Source organism: Geotrypetes seraphini, chromosome 3 (assembly GCF_902459505.1).
Source record: "Geotrypetes seraphini chromosome 3, aGeoSer1.1, whole genome shotgun sequence".
Taxonomy (NCBI): Eukaryota; Metazoa; Chordata; class Amphibia; order Gymnophiona; family Dermophiidae; genus Geotrypetes; species Geotrypetes seraphini.
This window is the reverse complement of record NC_047086.1, coordinates 237891948-237908245: the sequence shown is the minus strand read 5'-3', so window position 1 is coordinate 237908245 and position 16298 is coordinate 237891948. Positions and strand designations below refer to the sequence as shown.

The following is a 16298-nucleotide window of genomic DNA, read 5'->3' as shown; positions in this document are numbered from 1 at the left end:
CACATGTATAGTTACCCACAATTAATAACTACCGTATTTGCCGGCGTATAAGACGACTTTTCAGTACCTTAAAATCCTCCCCAAAGTCGGGGGTCGTCTTATACGCCGGGTACTGTTTACATGCCCTTACTTTACATGCCCTAACATCTCCTTCCTTACCTCCTTACGGTGCTTACGGTACTAGTAAACCTGCCGGGACATCAGCGGGGCCATGGCGGGACATCAGTGTGACAAGGGTGCCATCTCCTTCATCCTGCGCAGCGGGAAGCAGCGGCGCTCTTGCCCCACCCCTTTTCTCTTTACTACGTCTCTCGCACATGCGGCCGTGTGTGGAGTCTAGCCCTTAAGGAAGTTGCAGGGGCGAACAGGAGGCTTTTGAAGGCTTTTAAAGGGAAACTGTCATGCCAGCAAACTTGCTAGGGACTTGCCCGGCACTTGCTCTCTCCCTCTATGTGTTATCTTCCTTCTATCATTGACAGTTTCAGTTTGGTTAACAGTTTAGAAAACAAATAGCATGGCAGCTCCCATGGGTTTATTGTTCTATTCAGCTTTAGTGAATTAATTAAAATTGTTGAAATAAATTCTGATGTTCTTTTAAGTTTTATTTGTTGTGCAGAAGGTGTGCGGAAGAAGGGGTAGTCTTATATGGCGAGTATATAACAAACTCTATATTTTAACTGTAAAAGTTGGGGGGGTCGTCTTATACGCCCAGTCGTCTTATACGCCGGCAAATACAGTATATTCCATAGTAACACTTGCTGTAAAAGTGAAAAAATAATTTATAAAATTAATGCCCTAAGGCAGGGATGTCAGTCGGGTTTTCAGGATTTCCCCAATGGATATGCATGAGATCTATTAGCATACAATGAAAGTCGAGGAGGGAATTTAACACCCCTGCCCTAAGGTCTGGATTTTATAAACAGTGCTGGGATTGGCAGTTGCCTACAAAAGTGTTGCCAATCAATGTGACAGCTCCATTTATAGAATTGTGGCCATGTCACATATAGGTGCCAGAAATGTAATTCAGGGTTTTCAGTGTGTCTCATACTTTCAAGCCACCTGATAAGATCATCCTTATGGAAGGAGAGGTAATCAGCAGATTTTGGGTGTAGTGATGGGGGCCATCATGGCTCCCCCAGTGAAGTATTTGAAAAGTGAATTTTATACTCTGATTGAACTATATATTACATTGTGGTCTTGCTTTATAAATAACATCTATTTAATATCCACACCGGTTTGCTATTTTTGTTAAAATATGAAAACTGGCCACTGTTGTTTTATTTACCAACTCATTGAGCCTCAACATCAAAGTATGGGCTATATCTTAGTCTGTTGCTTAAACAGAATTCCATTTTTTTTAAATCGTTGGCTCACTTTATTCAAGTTCGGGAAACAGAACAGTAAATTAAACTCCCATAAAGAAGGGAGAGAAAAAAAACTGTTCCTCAAAAATCTAAACTTGAATTCAAAACCACAGTTAGGCACAGTTCTTCATTTATAACAACCACAAAAAGTTATGTTGCAGAAAGTAAGAAAGAGGGGCAAAGGATTACCAAAGGACGAGGAAGAAATTGGCCAGGTTGGGCCAATTGGAAAACTCTGGGCAGAGAAGATCAAGCACGACAATCCAGGATCCAAGGGAGACACAATATGAGGTCTTACCAAAGGGACTATTCATGGTGATTGATCTATCTGATTACAGATGAAATTTCAGTATTGACAAATGGACTTTATTTTGTAACTGCATATGGACATGATGCTTTTCAAGTTAGAGTGGATTTTGCTAGATTTATCTGCTCTTTACAACTTAGACAATTGACAAGATAGAGATCAAGGAGCCTTTTCAGATGTGTGGTATACAAGTGCTTGGGTTCCTCCGGATCTTCTGGATCCTGTATTTCATATATTTTGTCAATTGATTCTTCAAGATATTGAAAAAGTAGAGCAAGAGTTACAATATTTAACCTAGGACATGCAGACAGTATATTCTCACATGTTGGTGACATCATCCATGGACAGTGCAAAAGTGTGCTGTTAACTTTAAACTTTTTGCAAGTCTTGAGACTGCCTGTACCAGGTATGCGCTGGTGCCTTCCTTGCCTGACATTGGCTTGTGGGACTATCGGTTCTCAGTTTTCCGCAGAGCTGTGAAGCGGTGTGTTTTTTCTCCTGAGCATCAAACTACTTTTTTAGTGCCTTCCTGTTCAAATTTTATTATAGTTTCTTCATTATTTTCTTTTTCCTTCACCTTGGTAACATTTTATTGAATTTTTACCAGTTTTTTGTTGGTTTTTTTTTGGGACCTTCGGGCTCGCCTCAGCTTGTTTTCAGCCCAGGAGCATTGAGCTTTTTTCGGTATTATATCTACTCGACCTCCCTGGACAATTGAGCCATTTGATTTAGTGACAGCGGTGTTTGTCTCTATTTCTAGTGGCTTCAAGCGGTTCAGTCAGTGCAACAGGACTGTTTTGGCTACTGACCCACACAACTGGTGTGTCCAGTGCCTAGGTCTCACCACCAACTTGATTCTTGCCCTCACTGTTCTAAATTGTAAAAGAGATCACTTAAGGCTCGTCAGCTTCAATTCGAAAAACTTTTTGGAGCGATTTCAGGAGCCTCAAAAATGTCAGCATCGTTACTGGAGTAGGCACTGACACAGCGCTCAACATCAGTGTCATCAGTATTGCCTCCATCAGGAGAATCGGCTAAGAAAGCTAAGAAGCATATAAACTCTTCCCTTTTCAAACATACGTTAGTGTTGTCTTGAGGGTTTATACCATCGGCATATCCCAAACGCTCATGCCCCGAAACGAGGTCACCTTTTCTTCAAGTGGTGACCCTTTGAGACATATCTTGTCATCGAGGTCACTAACGCCTCAGCACCTGACACTCCCACTACCATCTGTACCAAGAACTGCCACGGTACCGATGCTATCCTTATGGGACAAGATACGAGAACTGCTTCAGAGAGAGTTGGCTACGATGTTGCAGACTTATGTAGTACAACCACCAGTCACGACACATCCGGTACCAGCCCAGTCCGAGCAGCACGCCATGCTAGCATCGAGAACTCGATCTCAGAGTCTACATCAAAGGTCAATGTCCAGGAGAGCTGCATTGTCAAGGCATCATAGTTCTTCATCCTGATCCAGGCACTTATCGGATAGACATTGCAGAATGCCTCAGTGTCTCTTGACGCTCTCTTCTATGTCATGCTTGAAGCTCTTTTGACGCTCTCTTCTATGTCATGCTTGAAGCTCTCTTCTATGTCATGCTTGAAGCTCTCTTGACGCTCTCTTCTATGTCATGCTTGAAGCTCTCTAGACGCTCTCTTCTGTGTCATGCTTGAAGCTCTCTAGACGCTCTCTTCTGTGTCATGCTTGAAGCTCTCTTGACGCTCTCTTCTGTGTCATGCTTGAAGCTCTCTTGACGCTCCTATATCATGCTTGAAGTTCTCATGAGCACTCCCCTCGATGTAATAAATGTACTATATTCCAGATGTTTAAGCCTTGCTTTCCTAGCCAATGTATTTTTTCTTTTCAAGTATTATGTAGCTCGAGCTGATGGGTGTATTGAATTCTTAAAAATATTTTCTTTTCTCTTTTTTGAAGGGGTGTCTTTTGACACTGCCTGCAGCTGCTTTCTGAAACTCTCTTGAGCCTTATTTATCAGTCTATAAGAATCTAATGCCACAGTTTAGGAACAAACAGGTGTTGGCTTCTTTTAATCCCCAAATACAGAGAAAAAGTTGTATAGGAAGTTAATGTCTTAAGTATTGCTGTGGAACAGCTATACATGGGAGCATGTCTGTACATCCAGATTCTTGGTTAGCTGGGTTGTTGTAACATTGCTTCTCAGTGGCATAAATTCCTCCCAGGCAGATCTTGGCAGTGCATATGGGTCTCGGGGAAGGAAGGAAACAACTGTTTCTGTATCTTTTCAAATAGACCCTCTCGACTTGAAGGCCTTTTTCAGATATTTCCCTTGTAGTCCCTTGATGTGAATTTCTGACACTACTATTTCTGAATGTGCTTCTGAGTTATTAGTACAGGCTGAATTAACTTGGCATTTGCTGCTCAGTCTGTAAGACAAAAGGCATGTTTCAGTGCTTACGTTGTAGGATGTACAATACTTTGAAGGCTTACGGCCTTGAACTGTGTAACACGTTTTATTTCTTTTTGTTTGTTTGAACATTGAGGTTTTAGTTCTTAGCAATCTGTGTATTCAGTGTTTATGTGTTTTTATCCTTCAGCCCAAGGAGCGTGGTTCCACACGGGTACATGCACTGAACAATGTCAACAGAGTGCTGCAAGTTTTACACCAGAACAACGTAAGTGAAGTCTTTTCATACTTCTCTTTCATAGGTAATTATCATATCTAAGTAAACATATACAGTAAAACCTTGGATTGCAAGTAACTTGGTTTGCAAGTGTTTTGCAAGACAAGCAACACAAAGAAAACTGCAGATGGATGCAAGACAAGCAAAACATTTTATTAAATTTTAACTTGATATACAAGCAATGTTTTGCAATACAAGTACATACAGTATACACACATCACAACTGAGCCGATGGTTCTTCTCTCTCTGACGCTGCGGGAGTGTAGTGACTGTTCTAAACAAGCAAAGTCTTGTAATATGAGTACATACGGTATACACGCGTCACATCATCACAACTGAGCCGATGGTTCTTCTCTCTCTGATGCTGCAAGAGCGTAGTGACTGTTCTAAACGAGTGAGGTCTTGCAATACGAGTACATACAGTATTTTGTATTAAAGTTTGAGGGTTGTGGAAAGAATCGTCTGAGTTTCCATTATGTCCCATGGGGAAATTTGCTTTGCTATACGAGTGCTTTGGATTATAAGCATGCTTCTGGAACGAATTATGCTCGCAAACCAAGGTTTGACTGTACATTCAAGAAAATCAAAGGAAGAGAGTAAAATTAGTCTGTAGAAAATGTGATGACATTTTTTATTTATTAGGTAGGTTTGTTTTCTGTTTTTGCAGAATAGTCTAAAACTGAGTAGACAGTCAGTCCCATGAATAATAGTCCCAAAAAATTAAACTATATTCAACAGAGCAACACCAAGTTGTAGCACCAACCATTTTTAACAATGGTCCAAATTAAATTGCTTCTAGAATGCTATAAAACATGGAATGAATGCATCATCATTCTCCTCGGCCTTGGAAGCTTCCCCCTCCCACCACCACAAATAGTAATAATAGTGGCTTTTTTCAAAAAACCGCAAATAACAATTGAAAAGTTATTTGCAGTTTCAATAGTAAAAACGATGGTGTTTACACAAAACCGCGAATGACATATAAAAAGTTATTCGTGGTTTTTCCGTATTCGCGGCTAGGTTCCACCCGCATCTACCGCGAATACGGAGGGAGAAGTGTACTTCCATTTTAACTCTCCTGGCCTAAGTGAGGCAGAACTGGTCGACGGTTATCAAAGAAGAGCTTTAATTGATGCCATCTTGGATTAGTGATGTCACGCTAGCCACTGCCCTGTACAGCCTCAGAGGAGCATATATAGTTGAATTCACAGTCCTTGTGTATTTTTACAGTCTTTTCCTCCCATTTGAAAACTTCATGGCTCATTATCTCAGGAACAAAAGGTATTTCATTCTTCGACTAGCTGGGTTTTTTCCCCCAAGCACATAGGGCATGGAAATTTTTGCTTTAAACAAGTCAGTCTGTTTTTTTAAGAACAGCATGCAACAAACCCATTCACTCCCCTGTAATCTTTGCCTATATCTTTTTATTAAACAGATCTTCTGGCTTTTACAATTTGTGCTATCAAACAGATGTTTGGAAAAGTCTGTGTGTAATGTCATCACCGCATGTACACACACGTGCACACATAAGCACAGGCTTTTGTTTTCACAAATGCCAAAGCCCTCCTCCTCGTAAGACACCCTCAGGGCAACCCATCAGTTTAGGGCAGTGTTTTTCAACCTTTTTACACCCGTGGACCGGCAGAAATAAAAGAATTATTTTGTGGACTGGCAAACTACTAGGACTAAAATTTAAAGCCCCCGTTTCCGCCCCATCTCCGCGAGCTCGGTCACCTCAGTAACTATAGAAAAATAGACAATGGCCAGAAAACTGTTTTCCTTGCTTTCCATTTGTTTCTTTTTTTTTCTCATTTTGATTGTGCTTGGTTTCCTTGTGCTTCTACTGATGCATATAAGGCCCATACCACTAAAATAGATGAACATAGTTCAGATGTCATTACTGTGCTGCTGGGGCATTTATTTTTGGAGTTTCTGAGTGAACATTTTTCGTTTGGTTTTAACTGCACTTGATTGTGTTGACATCACATCAGATATATTGCTTCCCTCACTCTCTCGTCAGTATAGATTTTAGTGTACACCGTATGATAGGATGTACTTAGTAAACAAGCTGCCGTAATGGTCAACAATCTGCCCTGTCTTTCAACCAGGCCAGGGGTCTGCAACCTTTAAGACATAAAGAGCCACTTGGACCCGTTTTCGAAAAGAAAAAAAAAACTTGGAGCCGCAAAACCATTATAAAACAAATCTAACACTGCATATATTGTTTCTTATCTTAATGCTATATACAGGATCACTAAATTGAAAATAAAATCATTTTTCCTACCTTTGCTATTTGGTGATTTCATGAGTCTCTGGTTGCACTTTCTTCTTCTGACTGTGCATCCAATCTTTCTTCCTTTCTTCCAGCCTCCTGTATGTTTCCTCTCCTCCAGACCTCATTCTCTCCCCCAACTTTTTCTTTGTCTCCCTGTTCCCCCTTCTTTCTGTCTCCGTGCCGTCCCCCAAGCCACTCGGTTTGCTGCCACCGCAATCGGGGAACAGCCCCCAAGCCACCACCGTCCCAAGCTTTCCCTGCAGAAGTGTTGCGCTGACCAGCATTCCGCTCCCTGACGTCAATTCTGACGTAGGAGAGGAAGTTCCGGGCCAACAAGGCATTTCTCCTCATTCCATCCAGCCTGAGCCCCATCTCTCCTTGATCCAGCATTTCCCTTCTGTGTCTGTCAGAATTACCATTCCACCTATTTTCCAGCATCACCCTTCTTTGTGTCCATCTCACCTATATCCCTATCTCATCATTTTTTCAGAATCTTCATTTGTCTCTGTCCTTGTCTTTACCCCATGTTCACCATTTGCCCTTTCAATGTCTTTATCTCCCCCCCCCCCCACTTTTTCAGCATTACTTCTATGTCTCTATTTCACCTCCTCTTCATGTCCCCTCTGTATCTCTATCCTTATTCAGTAGGTCCTGCTTACTCTTTCTCTTCTTTGTGTCACTATCTCCATTTTCAGCTTTCCCCCCTTTTCCTTTGTTACTGCACCCTGTAGCCAGAATCTTTCCACCCTCCCTCCACTCCGGCCCAGCCCAGTATGAAATATTTCATTTTGTTTCCTCCCCTCTCTCTTTCTCTCTCTCTTCTCCTCCCTCACCCACGAGTCCTGCATCTGGCCCTCTCCCTTCTACCTGCACCTGGCAACACCCCCCTGCTCCGCGGCTCTCTTCAGCAACTCGTCAGCAGCGGTGATCAAGACAAGCTGCTGACATCGAGGCCTTCCCTCTACGAGTCCCGCCTTTGTGGAAAAAGGAAGTTGAAACAAGCGGGACTCGCAGAGGGTAGGCCCCGACGTCAGAAGCTGCTGCTGAGTTGCCGAAGAGAGCCGCGGAGCAGGGGATGTGGCCGGAAGCAGGTAGAAGGAAGAGGGAGATAGGAAGGCTGTAGATCTCCGGAGCATGACACCGACCCCGGCCAGGATGATTTCTTTTTCAGGCGTCGCGGCGGGAAATAGCCATGCTGAGCAGTGAGCTCAGCACTACACAGATGAAAGCCTTGCTTGCTGATTGGTCCGGCGGCACAGCGGGGCGGGGCCGCCGGACCAATCAGCAAGCAAGGCTTTCATCTGTGTATGTGCTGAGCTCACTGCTCAGCATGGCTATTTCCCGCCGCGACGCCGGACTTGTAACTGCATGCCTGCGTGACACACTACCGGAGCCGCAGCAAAGGTGGAAAAGAGCCGCATGCGGCTCTGGAGCCGCAGGTTGCCGACCCCCGAACCAGGCTGTTGAATAACAGGATGTTGGAGATACTTAAGTATTTGCTCTACTCTTGAGATTTAAAATGTGATTGCTGAACAAAAGGCTGTACTTGAAATTGTAAGTGGACTTATTGGAACAGTACTCCAGAATGACACCAATAAAGACATAAGTAGAAAGAATATGACGCAGATAACTACAGAAATGTAAGCTCGCATGAGTAGAATGTTAAGGAAGACTCTGAAGCGTCAGCATGCTTTTCGAATGTAGTCTTTGAGAAGGAGATAGATTTGTGAATTTACTTTATTATTCTGTTGGCTATTGAATTGATCACAACGAAATGACTTCTGGGAGAAATTTTTGTTTTAGTTTGGATGTAATCCGCCTTGAACCGCAAGGTAATGGCAAAATAGAAATCACTAATGTAATGTAATAATAAAGAAGGACGGGGAGCGGAGTTTGGATTTGCTCATACCTTTTTTAGTTATAGCTCAATGGAAGTTGCATTTATGTATACGAAGGGCCTGTTTTACAAAGCCGCGGTAAACGGCCCCGAAGCTTATAGAGATTTTGAAAACTAACTCTTGTATTTCAGTTTAATTTATTTTTAAAAATTTATTGTTAACCGCGTCGAGCTTCCTTTGGTATATAAGGTATATAAAGTTAAGTTTTAGTTTAGTTTAGATTTTAAAGGGCTTTGGGGCTGTTGCCGTGCGGCAGCCACTAGCGCAGCTTTGTTAAACAGGCCCTAAGTATTTTTCTATAGATTTAGGAAAACAAGCAAAAGGTTGACCCTTAATCCCACAGAAAATGCGAGTCCAGCAAAAACAAAAAAACTCTGTGGAGATGGTGATGTTCAGGATGCAGGCTTTATTAAGAAATGTACAAATTCATAATCCACATAAAATATATCTAGGACCCAAACTGTTGGGAACTGTGGACCCAACACGGTCCGTGTTTCAACAATACAGTCTTCCTCAGGGATCCCTAAAAGTCCTGATATAAAAACACATGGATTAGAAACTGAAAACAATACTGAGTCGTAATTCTGCGCGAATGGGATAAAAAAGAAGGATGGGGAGCGGAGTTTGGATTTGCTCATACCTTTTTCAGTTATAGCTCAATGGAAGTTGCATTTATGTATACTAACCCCCTCTTCTACTAAACTGCACTAGCGGTTTTAGCACTGGGAGCCGTATTGAATGGCCCGCGCTGCCCCCGATGCTCATAGGAACTCGATGAGCGTCGGGAGCAGCGCGGGCCATTCAGCGCGGCTCCCTGCGCTAAAACCGCTAATGCAGTTTAGTAGAAGAGGCCCTAAGTATTTTTCTTTAGATTTAGGACAATTTTCATAATAAAAACAGATTGTAATTTAGTTTATTTAATTTTCTGTCCTATTTTTTCATTTTCTTTTCTCCTGATGCTTCCCAATTGTATAACTCTTGTTATCCGATACCCATTCATTTTGTTCCTTTCTGGTCGCCTTTCCTCAGTTACCTTTTTTTTTCCCAAAGAAATGACTCAGATTTATATCTAAGTCTTTGAGGATGTATAAACTATTAAGCCCTCCTATATTAGCTTAGTAGAATCTTATTTTATTTTTTTTTATTTTCATACTTTCCTAAGGAGTTGATTCGGTGACAGCCTTTGAGTGTTTTCAGTAGTCCTTTAACTTATACATCTGTTAGGCTAATTATGGATTCTGCTATGTTCGTGCATTTTATCTTGAGATCCTGTTTTAATATTGTTTATCTTGTTTTCCATTGATTTTAATTACCATTGTTTTGTTTTGTCTACTGTCTTACTGTTGCTAATTTACTTTATGATTGAATTTCAATGAAACATTGTCACGGTAAGTTTTGTCACTTATCTTTATTATGCAGCATTACTAGCCAGCCCAACGGGACCCGTTTTGCCATATAATGGCTTTATCAAAGGGTTTATAGGAGCTATTTTCAAGCGTCCATTCTCTCTTTAGAGCTAGATTTGACTGTGACAATGTTTCATTGACATTCAATCATAAAGTAAATTAGCAACAGTAAGATTTTTGCATAACATCAAGGAGGATGTAGCAACAAGGGTTAAGGATTAAGACATTAACCCTTTTAATTTTAACATCATCTATGTATGTGCTGCCCCCTTCTTTATAGAGTCCACTCGGAAGTGGGTTCCATTTAACCTCACTTCATCATCTTTTTTATTCTGGTAGTGATCCACCTTAAGATCATCACATACAATCACATCCAAAGTCCCATTCTTCTGTTGTGCACATAAGTTCTTCACTTCCTAAACTGTAACATTCCTTCAGGTTTTTGCAGCCCAAATGCATGACCTTGGATTGCTTAGCATTACATTTTAGCTGCCAAATTTCAGACCATTCTTTAAGCTTCGCTAGTTATCTTCATGTTATTCACACTATCCAGGGTGTCTACTCTATTGTAGAATTTGGTATCATCTGCAAAGAGGCAAATCTTAGCCAACAGTCCTTCAGCAATATTGCTTATAAAAATGTTAAAAAGAATAGGCCCAAGAACAGAATCTTGAAACACACCACTGGTAACTTATCTTTCTTCAGAGTGATCTCCATTGACCACTACCCTCTGTCATCTTCCACTCAACCAGTTCTTGACCCAGCTCATCACTTTGGGGCCCATCCTGAGGGTACTCAGTTTATTTATTAGACTTCTTTGTGGAACGCTGTCAAAGGCTTTGCTAAAATCTAAATATATCACTTCAATCGCATCACCTCTGCTCAATTCTCTGGTCACCCAGTCAAAGAAATTGATGAGATTTGTGTGACTAGATCTTCTACTACTACTGCTACTACTACTACTACTGATAATAACAGTTTATATACTGCAGGACCGTGAAGTTCTATGCAATTTACAATGATTAAAAGGTGTTACAAATTGAGTAGAGTTAACAAAATTAAAAGCTAGTGATTAACAGCTCTAGAAATCAGTTATGGTGGAATAAGATTGTACAGATCAGTTACTTAAATACTTCAGGAACAGATATGTTTTTAGGTGTCTCCTAAATTCCCCATAAGTATTAGTGAGCATAAGCAATTGTTCCAGATCTTTACCCCATAATGCTGCCTGATATGAGAAAAGATGTTGATGATGTTTTTTAAATTTACATCCTCTAACTGGTGGAGAAACCAAATTCATGTGTGAGCTTCTCTTATGTCTGTTGGTTGAGAAAGAGAAAAGGTCAGTTAAATATTTAGGGACTAAACCAAATAGTACCTTAAAGCAAAAACATCCAAACTTAAATTTCACACATGCCTCCATCGGTAGCCAATGCAGAAGTCGGTAGGAAGGTGTTACATGATCAAACTTCTTCAACCCAAAAATCAGCTTGACTGCCGCATTTTGCAAATCGTTGCATATTCTTCTGGGAAATTGCCAAATAGGCGATATTACAGTAATCAAGTTGACTCAGTATAAGAGATTGTACCAGAATTCTAAATGATGAAGCATCAAAATATGCTCTAATGGACCGAAGCTTCCAGAGAGTGGAAAAATCCCTTTCTAACCAAGGAGTCCACCTTGTCTTTCATGGTTAGGCTATGGTCCAATGTTACACCCAATACCTTCATAGTAGATTGAATAGGATAACTAAGTTTATTGATGCACAGTGATGTTTTAGTGTCAAGTGGGTGTGACGAAGCTATAAAAAATCTACCTCTAGTGAATCCATGTTGCCTCTGGTTCTATAACCCACCAGATTCCAGAAACTTCACTATTCTCTATTTTAAAAGAATTTTCATTAATTTGCTTACCACAGAAGTTTTATGTCAGCTAGGCTCTCTTGTTAATACAAAAATGTTTACTAATGTTCTAATGTATGCACAAGGTAATATCAGGATGCAACTATTAGCTATGGGGTTAGACGTGGAGAAAGCCTTTGATCATGTAGTGTGGTCTTTTATTTTTGCAGTATTGAACTGGTTTGGTTTCCCAGTAGAATTTATAAATTTAATAAAGATCTTGTATACGGAACACACTACAAGGATTTATATAAATAATAAATTCTCTGCTCCGTTTACTCCTTCCCTAGGTATGAGACAGGGATGTCTGTTCTCACCTGTACTATTTAACTTGGCTTTAGAGCCACTGTTGATTGCATTTCGCTGTAATCCAAATATTAGAGGAGTACCCTGCGGGTTAAGCTCTCTGCTAATAAACTACACCTGTTATGCGGGTTAAGCTCTCTGCTAATATACTACTCTGATCTCTATATTTCCTCTGAATATCTACTTATTGTATTTCGCTGAATGTCCAGCACTCTTGATTGTAAATCACCTAGAAGTCGCAAGATTGTGGCGGTATAGAAGAATAAAGTTATTATTATTATTACTCCTGTTATACACTACACCTAACTCGATTCAACATGTTTGTTGGTCTTGTAATTTGGCAATTGGTACTCTGGAACACATGTTTTTCACATGTCCTTACATGACTGATTACTGGAATAAAGTTTGGTCATCCATTTCTAAGATACTTTCCATATCAATTCCTGTGTCTTATAGATGAATTATTTTTGGCACTACTGATACAGACATTGAGCTGGATACTTATATAGGCCAGTTATTGAAGAATCTATTTATGATAACAATTAAATCTATCCTTGTCCACTGGAAGGATTCTTCTAAGTTGGGATTCAACAATTGGTGGAATTTAGTTTGTCTATTTGCTAAATATGAAAAAATGTTTGTAATTAAGTGTTGCAATTTGAAGAGATTTGACCAAATATGGGAACCTGTGCTTAAATTCTGTAATTAATATACTTATGGCAGTTATTATGATACTCTTACAACCTCTCATGACTAATGTTTTGTATTTATCGCACTAGTCTTGCCTACTTGTTCTTTGTTTTGTGTGTATATATATTATGTATATGAAGTATTTATTTAAAATCTAATAAAATATTAATTGAAAAAATAAAAATCAGACTTACTGTCCTGTAATTCCCTACTTCTTCCTTACTTCCACTTTTGTGTAGAGGGACCACATCCACCCTTCTCCATTCCTCTGTAACACTCCGAACTCTAGAGAAGCATTGAAAAGGTCAGTCAGTGGAGACACCAGAACTTCCATAAGTTCCTTCACCACCCTCGGATGTACACCATCTGGCCCCCATCGATTTAGCTTGCTCCTCACAAACACAACCTTCTGAAAATTGATCAGGATCTACCTCTCCTCCATCCCTATTCACGTTTGTCTTCTGCAGTCCTGCTCCCGGTGCCTTTTGAGTCTCATAATGCTACTTTTGCACTTCTTCCTATCACTGATATATCTAAAAAATGTCTTGTCTCCCCATTTTTTCTTCCATTTGTATCTTTGCTTTCCTGACACCTCAACCAGCCTCTCTTAACTTTTGCAGGTATTTTTGCCTGTCTTTTTCTTTCTGCGATCTTTTGTAGTTTATGAAAGCTGATCTCTTATTCTTTACAATCTCAGCTACTACTTTTGAGAACCAAAGTGGCCTTCTTTTCCTCTTACTTTTACTTACTTGCCTTACAAAAAGGTTTTTCGTTCTTATAATAATTCCTTTCAGTTTTGCCCACTGCGCTTCCACTCCTTTCATACATTCCCATCCAGGGAACAATTCCTTGAAGTAATCCCCCATCCGTTCAGAGTTAGTTTTTTTAAAGTCTAGAACCTATACTTTTGAATGAGCCCTCTCTATACCCAACTTAATATTAAACTGTACCATGCAGTGATCACTGGATGCCAGATGATCAACCACTATAACATCAGAAACACTTTTCCCGTTTGTAAGCACTAAGTCCAGTATGATGCCAACCCGCATGGGTTCCATTACCAACTGCTGGAACAGTTCTCCTTATAGAGAATCTAGGATCTCCCTACTTCTAGAAGACCCCATAAAAGGGATTCCCCAATCAATATCTAGCACCTTAAAATCACCTATTAGTAAAACTTCCCCATTTTTAGATATATTCTGAATATCTCTATTAAATCTCTGTCTACTTCTTCCATCTAAGAACATAAGAATAGCCTTATCGGGTCAGACCAACAGTCCATGAAGCCCAGTAGTCTGTTCTCAAGGTAGCCGATCCATGTCACTACTATCTGGCCAAAACCCAAAGAGTAGCAACATTCCATGCTACTGATCCAGGGCAAGCAGAGGCTTCCCCCAAGTCTTAATAACAGACTATGGACTTTTCCTCCAGGAATTTGCCAAAACCTTTCTTGAAACCAGCTACGCTATCCGCTTTTACCACAACCTTTGGCAACACGTTCCAGAGCTTAACTATTCTCTAAGTGAAAAAATATTTCCTCCTATTGGTTTTAAAAGTATTTCCCTGCAGTTTCATCGAGTGCCCCTAGACTTCAACCATATCTCCCCTTAGCCTTCTCTTTTCCAAGCTGAAGAACCCTAACCTTTTTAGTCTTTCCTCTTACCAGAGGAGTTCCATCCCCTTTATCATCTGGGTCACTCTTCTTTGAACCTTTTCTAGTGCCGCTATATCTATCTTGAGATAAGGAGACCAGAATTGAACACAATACTCTAGATGAGGTTGCACCATGGAGCGATACAGGGGCATTATAATATCTTTAATCTTGTTAACCATCCTTTTTAATTAATTCCTGTTAAGGAGGCCTGTATATCACACTAATGTAAATATATTTACCATTCCCTCTTTCCAGATTGATCCACAGTGCCTCTTCATTACCCTGTAGATCCTGCAATTGTGTGGCTTTAATATATAATGCTACGCCCCCTCCTTTTCTTCCTACCCTCTCTTTCCTAATCAGATTTTAGTCTGGTATAACTACATCCCAGTCATGGTTATCCATGAACCACATCCCCGTGATCGCCACTATATCCAACTTATCTTCTTCCATCACAGCTTCTAGATCTAAAATCATGTTTCCCATACTTCAAGCATTAGTATATTCTGCTTTCCAGATATTGCTCCCTTTTCATATCCGTGTAGAAATATTCAATGATTTTTTTACCTCAGTGCTTATTCTCACCCGAAGGCTTTGATCACCCTGCCCCGTCACTTCTAGTTTAAAGCCCTCTTTAGTATATTAGCCAGCCTGCCACCGAAGATGCTTCTTCCCTTCTTTGAAAGATGGATACCAGCAACCCTTGGAAAATAATCCCATGGCCCAGGAAGCCAAAACGCTCTCGATACCATCCACGTAGCTACACGTTCATCTCCAAGATGCATGCTTCTCTGACCTGGCACTTACCGCTCACCCTCAACAGGGAGGATTGACGATGTTACCACCTGCACACCTGACTGCTTCACCTTCTCTGTCAGAGCCACAAAGTCACTTTTGATACATTTGCAGGGGTACCAGCCAGTTTCATTAATGCCTATGTGGATGAGCAATATCAGATAATAGTCATCAGTTTTGATGAGTCTTGGCAATCTCTCCATAACATCTTGGATTTTGGTACCAGGCAGACAGCACACTTCCCGGGACATCGTGTCTGGTCTGCAAATGGATGCTTCTGTATCCCTCAGTAGGGAATCACCAACCACAACCACCTTACACCTCCTAGTGGTCAGTAATTTTGGGGGTTTCAAGCTTTGGTCCTCCTTCTCCCTGGGATGCTTTCATCTCCTCCACCTCCAGGGCAGCATATTGGTTCTTCAGTTCAAGGGTGGGTGAAGCACAGTACCAATCTTGCAGAGTTCCATAATCTGAGTCCAGCTGTCTTCCCTCAGCACAGCCTCTTCTTTCCCACTTATGGAAATCTTTGATGCATTATGAACCATTTCATTGATGCACCTCTCATTCTCATGGATGCTTCTAAGTCTTGCCACCTCCTCTCTCAGTTCCTTTACTTTCTTCATGATGGATTCAATCTGAAGGCAACTTGCACATAGAACCACTGTCTGTCTGGGTTTCCAAGTTTATTGTAAATTTGATTAAACGCTTATCAAAATACAAACATATTACAGAAATAAAATAGGGTTAGGAACAGAAATAAAACCAATTAAAAACAACAGTATTAAAACAGATGAAATATACTCAGACGAACAAGAAACAAAATGAATGTAATAAGAACAAAAGAATAGGGGGGAGAGCTACAATAAATACAGAAAAGAAAACATATGGGAAAAACAAAAGGACTAAGGGGGTAATATTTTCTGAATGCAGAGAGACTGAAGCTATAACCTGAGCAGCAGCTTTGGTGATATGATGTTTCCCAGTCATACTGTGGTTGCAGAAGTACTTACATCTGGAAGGAAAAAGAAAGAAC

The 16298-nt window shown here is 40.6% G+C and overlaps 1 protein-coding gene across 3 annotated transcripts in view; it reads left to right on the top strand.

The window, feature by feature from the left end:
* Positions 1 to 16298, top strand: part of UTRN (utrophin) — a 1286828-nt gene that overhangs the window by 245189 nt on the left and 1025341 nt on the right. For all 3 annotated transcript variants that reach the window (XM_033935605.1, XM_033935603.1, XM_033935604.1), the window contains one exon: positions 4253 to 4330. In XM_033935605.1, coding sequence (XP_033791496.1) covers positions 4253 to 4330 — 78 coding nt within the window. The remainder of the gene's footprint in view (positions 1 to 4252; positions 4331 to 16298) is intronic.